General features: G+C 48.5%; 1 protein-coding gene across 1 annotated transcript in view; it reads left to right on the top strand.

Annotated features, from left to right (window-relative positions):
* The first annotated feature begins 1,098 nt into the window (after positions 1-1,098).
* The window catches only part of CDH4 (cadherin 4), a 1,112,924-nt gene continuing 1,108,022 nt past the window's right edge, over positions 1,099-6,000 (top strand). Inside the window, exon 1 of the mRNA XM_069751205.1 lies at positions 1,099-1,310. Coding sequence (XP_069607306.1) covers positions 1,263-1,310 — 48 coding nt within the window. The 5' untranslated portion in view covers positions 1,099-1,262. The remainder of the gene's footprint in view (positions 1,311-6,000) is intronic.

Below are 6,000 nucleotides of genomic sequence, written 5' to 3'. Positions count from 1 at the left end.
CCATACAGTATATTTCTCTCTATAATGCATGCCCTCATATCTATAGTCCTATATATAATACATCCCCCCATACAGTATATTTCTCCCTATAGACATCCCCCCATATCTATAGTCCTATATATAATACATCCCCCCATACAGTATATTTCTCCCTATAATGCATCCCCCCATATCTATAGTCCTATATATAATACATCCCCCCATACAGTATATTTCTCTCTATAATGCATGCCCCCATATCTATAGTCCTATATATAATACATCCCCCCATACAGTATATTTCTCCCTATAATGCATCCCCCCATATCTATAGTCCTATATATAATACATCCCCCCATACAGTATATTTCTCTCTATAATGCATGCCCCCATATCTATAGTCCTATATATAATACATCCCCCCATACAGTATATTTCTCTCTATAATGCATGCCCCCATATCTATAGTCCTATATATAATACATCCCCCCATACAGTATATTTCTCCCTATAGACATCCCCCCATATCTATAGTCCTATATATAATACATCCCCCCATACAGTATATTTCTCTCTATAATGCATGCCCCCATATAGCCCTTTCCCTCCTCGCGCATTGTCCCATACATGGCTGCCCTCCATGTGTCCCCCTCTGCCCCATACTCTCTCTTCCGTTCACCTCCCCGGCTGTTCCCGCACAGACTATCCCCCCCCGTGTCATGACTTCCTTCCCGTGACTACGGCAGACCCCGACATTCCCCCGTGCACGCAGGCTCACACTCCGCTCCTCCCGGCGTCTATAGGGTCACGCAGCTTCCACCACTTGGCTCCGTGTTGCGCTTGCAGACTGCAGTCTATGAAGTGTCGCTAGGGGCGCTGCCCAGCAGTACGCGCTCGTTCTACCATTCACAGTTCTTGTAGCGGGCGTGGCCATGCTGTCAGTCAGGACACTTGGAGGGGCGGGGCTTTCTGTCAGCGTGCTCGGCCTCCCTGTCACTCAGCGAACTCTGTGGGGGCGTGGCTCTGCTGACAGTCCCTCCGTGGTGGGTGTGGCCAGGACGTCAGTCAGCTTGGAGGAGGCGTGGCTAGTGCTGCGCTCAGCTGGTGCAGCCCGTTCACCTGCAGCTCAGAGCGGGGGAGAGACGGGGCGGCAAGCGGCAGCGCCCGGGGGCAGCGGAGCCTCCACACCGGCATCGGGACGTGTAGGACTGAAGGGAGGACTAACATTCCTGCAAATACTGGACACTTGGCTGCTGGGATCAAGAGTCCTGTCTGGGTACAAGATGCCAGGGGTTCTGCTGCTGCTGTTGGCTCTGCCAGGGGCACTGGGGGTAAGTGGGCATCCTCCTCTTCCTATGCACCCCTGGAGTATTGGGGAGGGTCCTGCAGTGTTACTCTTAGATGTGTCCATCACCCCCTGTCACACTCCTCTCAATGCACATGTAGAAATGAGGGGTTAACTCAGGATGGTTCGTTATTAACCCTATAGCTCGGAGGGACAAAACTGCACATGGAAATGGCACTGGAATGGTTAATGACTGCCCTTCTGTACTTGCTGCACGCCAGGCGGTCATTGGGTAGAAGGGGTTAATTAGATTCCTATCCAGATTTTAATGGCCAAAATGAAGAGCCGATGCCGGTCTCACTGTACGCACGGTGGGATTGGAAGGGGTTAACTTGGGATGCCAGTTTTGGATGGGCACAGAACGGAGATGGTTAACTACGATGTTCACATGTGGCATATGCCCGGTGATGAGTGGGTGCGAGTGGGAAGGGTTAAGTCTCCGGACTCTGACATTTATTTTTTTGCAATTCCTGGATTAGAATTGGATAGGTTGTATGATGCCTGGAGTGAGTGGGAAGGGTTAATCGGCTGGCATCCATTGGGTGAATGGAGGGTACACTGGGCATGTGCCTCTTCTCTGAGGTGGAAGTTGAGAGTGGGGCGCACGGTCTGCGAGCATGCACGTCCCATCCTGGCAGTCAGGAGGTGTCACTGTGACCCCCTAGGTGTAATGCCACCTTCCCTTCTAGTAACATGTTGGCACTGATGTGTGTCAGACTCCGCACATGTGGGTACCACGGCGTCTGCAACATCCTGCTCCCAGGATGATGGTCAATATGACTGGATGGCTTCACTGGCGGCTAATAAGACGCGGCTTAACCCCTTCCTCCGCGCACCTGTGCATTGCAGAGAGGAGCCGGGGAGAGCTCGGTGGGGCATGATCGGTCTTCTGCAGGTTGGCAGACAGGAATCACTACACAGCAATCTGCAGAAGTTAATAGATTGACCAGTTGCACGAATGCAGGACAATGCGAGCAAATAGCAGGCGAGAAATAGCGCTAAAGATTTTCTGCTTCTACAAAGACTGAATGCAGGAAAATCAACCCCCGGATTGGAATCCTCTGCAGATTCCTCTGCCGGCTGAATGGGATGGCAGTGATAAAGATGCTGCTGTGTTACCACTGACACAAACATTTCTGTGCTCTGCAAAAGTGTCCTCCTTCCCCGGTCTCTATACAGCACACATGTCCAGTGACCTGCCAAGAATGTAACCCTTCAATTCACTGCCATGGGAAGCGGTGGCACACAATGTGGCCTGTCACCGAGGCACAAAGATGTTTGGCGTCTAAGAATCCCCCCCAAAATAAATGCTAGTTGCATGTATATATTAAATGATGCACTTTCTTAAGGGTTGCATAGCAGACACGGAAGCAAGATGTCTCCGTAGGCTGCACACATTGCTACTCATTGGAATTTTAAATGACACTTCTCTTTTGCTCTCTGCTGAAATCCTTTTCTTTGCTGTCCCTCTCTGGTTCAGTGACCTGAGCCGGCTGAGCTGTGGGTACAACACAGATACCAGATAGCAGCCTCCAGTCTATATAGAAAAGGAAGAATACATGTTTTCTAATTCCCGGAACAAGACCAAATAATGAACATTAAGGAGCCGGCACTTTCTATGTGAACTCCGGCAACTTGTAGCCTTATGCTCTAGCCGCTCGTTAATTGCTGACTGTTCACTGGTGTGGATTCACTGGTGTGGACTACCATACATCCCGTCTACGCGCGGTTCACCAATGTCATCTCCCATACATCCCGTCTACGCACGGTTCACCAATGTCGACTCCCATACATCCCGTCTGCGCACGGTTCACCAGTGTCGACTCCCATACATCCCGTCTACGCACGGTTCACCAATGTCATCTCCCATACATCCCGTCTACGCACGGTTCACCAATGTCGACTCCCATACATCCCGTCTACGCACGGTTCACCAATGTCATCTCCCATACATCCCGTCTACGCACGGTTCACCAATGTCGACTCGCATACATCCCGTCTGCGCACGGTTCACCAGTGTCGACTCCCATACATCCCGTCTACGCACGGTTCACCAATGTCATCTCCCATACATCCCGTCTACGCACGGTTCACCAATGTCGACTCCCATACATCCCGTCTACGCACGGTTCACCAATGTCATCTCCCATACATCCCGTCTACGCACGGTTCACCAATGTCATCTCCCATACATCCCGTCTACGCACGGTTCACCAATGTCATCTCCCATACATCCTGTCTACGCACGGTTCACCAATGTCAACTCCCATACATCCCGTCTACGCACGGTTCACCAATGTCAACTCCCATACATCCCGTCTACGCACGGTTCACCAATGTCAACTCCCATACATCCCATCTATACACGGTTCACCAATGTCATCTCCCATGCATCCCGTCTACGCACGGTTCACAAATGTCAACTCCCATACATCCTGTCTATGCACGGTTCACCAATATCATCTCCCATACATCCCGTCTACGCACGGTTCACCAATGTCAACTCCCATACATCCCGTCTACGCACGGTTCACCAATGTCAACTCCCATACATCCCGTCTACGCACGGTTCACCAATGTCAACTCCCATACATCCCGTCTACGCACGGTTCACCAATGTCATCTCCCATACATCGTGTCTACGCACGGTTCACCAATGTCAACTCCCATACATCCCGTCTACGCACGGTTCACCAATGTCAACTCCCATACATCCCGTCTATACACGGTTCACCAATGTCATCTCCCATACATCCCGTCTACGCACGGTTCACCAATGTCAACTCCCATACATCCCGTCTATACACGGTTCACCAATGTCATCTCCCATACATCCCGTCTACGCACGGTTCACCAATGTCAACTCCCATACATCCCGTCTACGCACGGTTCACCAATGTCAACTCCCATACATCCCGTCTACGCACGGTTCACCAATGTCGACTCCCATACATCTCGTCTACGCACGGTTCACCAATGTCGACTCCCATACATCCCGTCTACGCACGGTTCACCAAGGTTGACTACCATACATCCCGTCTATGCACGGTTCACGAATGTCGACTCCAATTCATCCAGTCTGTGCTTGTACGGCTGCAGAGAGGTTCAAAAAATAGATCCAGACCATTACTGATGGATTAAAGTCCTTGTTTTATTAGCAATGTATTTAGTATTAAGGGCTGTCAGAGCTACAACTCTCAGCATGGCCTGATCGCAGACTGAAAAATGCCAATAAAGAGCTATTAAGATTGTTTTATCACATTATTGGTTGCTTTAGAATCTCATTTTCCTACTTCTCGATATATACAGTATAAAGGGTTATAGCAGTTAAAAAAAACTAAAATGTCTGGCAGGGATAACTCAAAAAACTAATACTGCACTAAGTTCATGTGCTGACCACCGCCATAAAGAAAGTCTTGTTTCACTATAGCCCATGGCTCCTCTACATTCAGTACCATGTCCATTACCATAGCAGGGGCAGAGCCAAGAGAGCCATGTGCTGGGGACGGCTGCGAAGACGCTCTGTCTAGATCAGGGAGTTTAAGATTTATGGCTAGGGCTATAGTGAAGAGAAGAAGCAGATCACCTTGCAACACAACCAGGTCTTCTATTCCCCTTCCACCATGCCCTGGCAGCCGGCAGCAGGCACAGTCTATCTGCGTATCCTTGACGAGACCAATGGCGTCCTTCTCGTTGGTTATTGACGTGCAATTACTCAATGGAGATGAGTTTAACTATCCCCACACAGCTTACAGTCACTTACCGCTCCGAACCTTTATGTTTAGTGGGATGTGTTGGGTTGTGATAGATGCTCGCCGTCCCATTTTATTATCAGTACAGCCGTACAGTGATGGGATGCAAACTGTCAGCTTTGCATTGAATACGCAATGCACGAATGCAGGGAGGCTTTTTAGGCAAGTAATAAACAGCTGTACTTGTGGCATTCTGCTTTTTCTGCACTTAGCAGCCTTGAGATGTACTTTTCGTGATGTGCTGTTTAATAAATTAAGTACACTTAGCTCTGCCTGCCCTTATTGTAGGACTGCCTTTATATCATCACAGTTTGGGCCCCAGGTTTAACTCTTTTTCCCATTTCCAGGTTGTTTTCTGTAGGATTCAGCACTGGACAGCTACCTTTCTCCAGTCTGCATGGGCACACAGTATAGTGCTAAGGCCTTATGTGTGGAATAAGATTTCAATATAATATATTGGTTTTTTTTTTTACCATATAGCAGCATTTTCCAACCACTTTTTTTCTGGTCTATATACGGTATATATCCATGCATACATACATCTTAGATCTCTTCTATGGGAGAAACTGCTATTTTAATCCATTGGGCTTTCTAGTCCTTTATACACAATGTTGCCCTCGCATTGTGATCAGTGAGGTAAGATAATATAATATTGTAGTTTTACATGCAGTCCTATGCAAATCCCACAGACAGCAAGCATGATGCCACATGGCAAACCCACGTTGCCGTCATGCTCGGCTCTGCTGCCATTGTATAGGGCATAGTGTGACCTGAACTGTAGATCTTACAAATCGTGTTCCCAAGCAGATATTGTATAAATCATCTAATATTGTAAAGGATAATGATCGGTTTTATCAGAGCTCTGCGGTAACCGTCACGGTTTTCAGATGTGTAACTCTTATTGTGTAAAATAAGGTGATTGTG

This window comes from Ranitomeya imitator, chromosome 2 (genome assembly GCF_032444005.1).
Source record: "Ranitomeya imitator isolate aRanImi1 chromosome 2, aRanImi1.pri, whole genome shotgun sequence".
Classification (NCBI taxonomy): domain Eukaryota; kingdom Metazoa; phylum Chordata; class Amphibia; order Anura; family Dendrobatidae; genus Ranitomeya; species Ranitomeya imitator.
The sequence above is the reverse complement of the archived record's forward strand: the minus strand, read 5'-3'. Positions and strand labels throughout refer to the sequence as shown.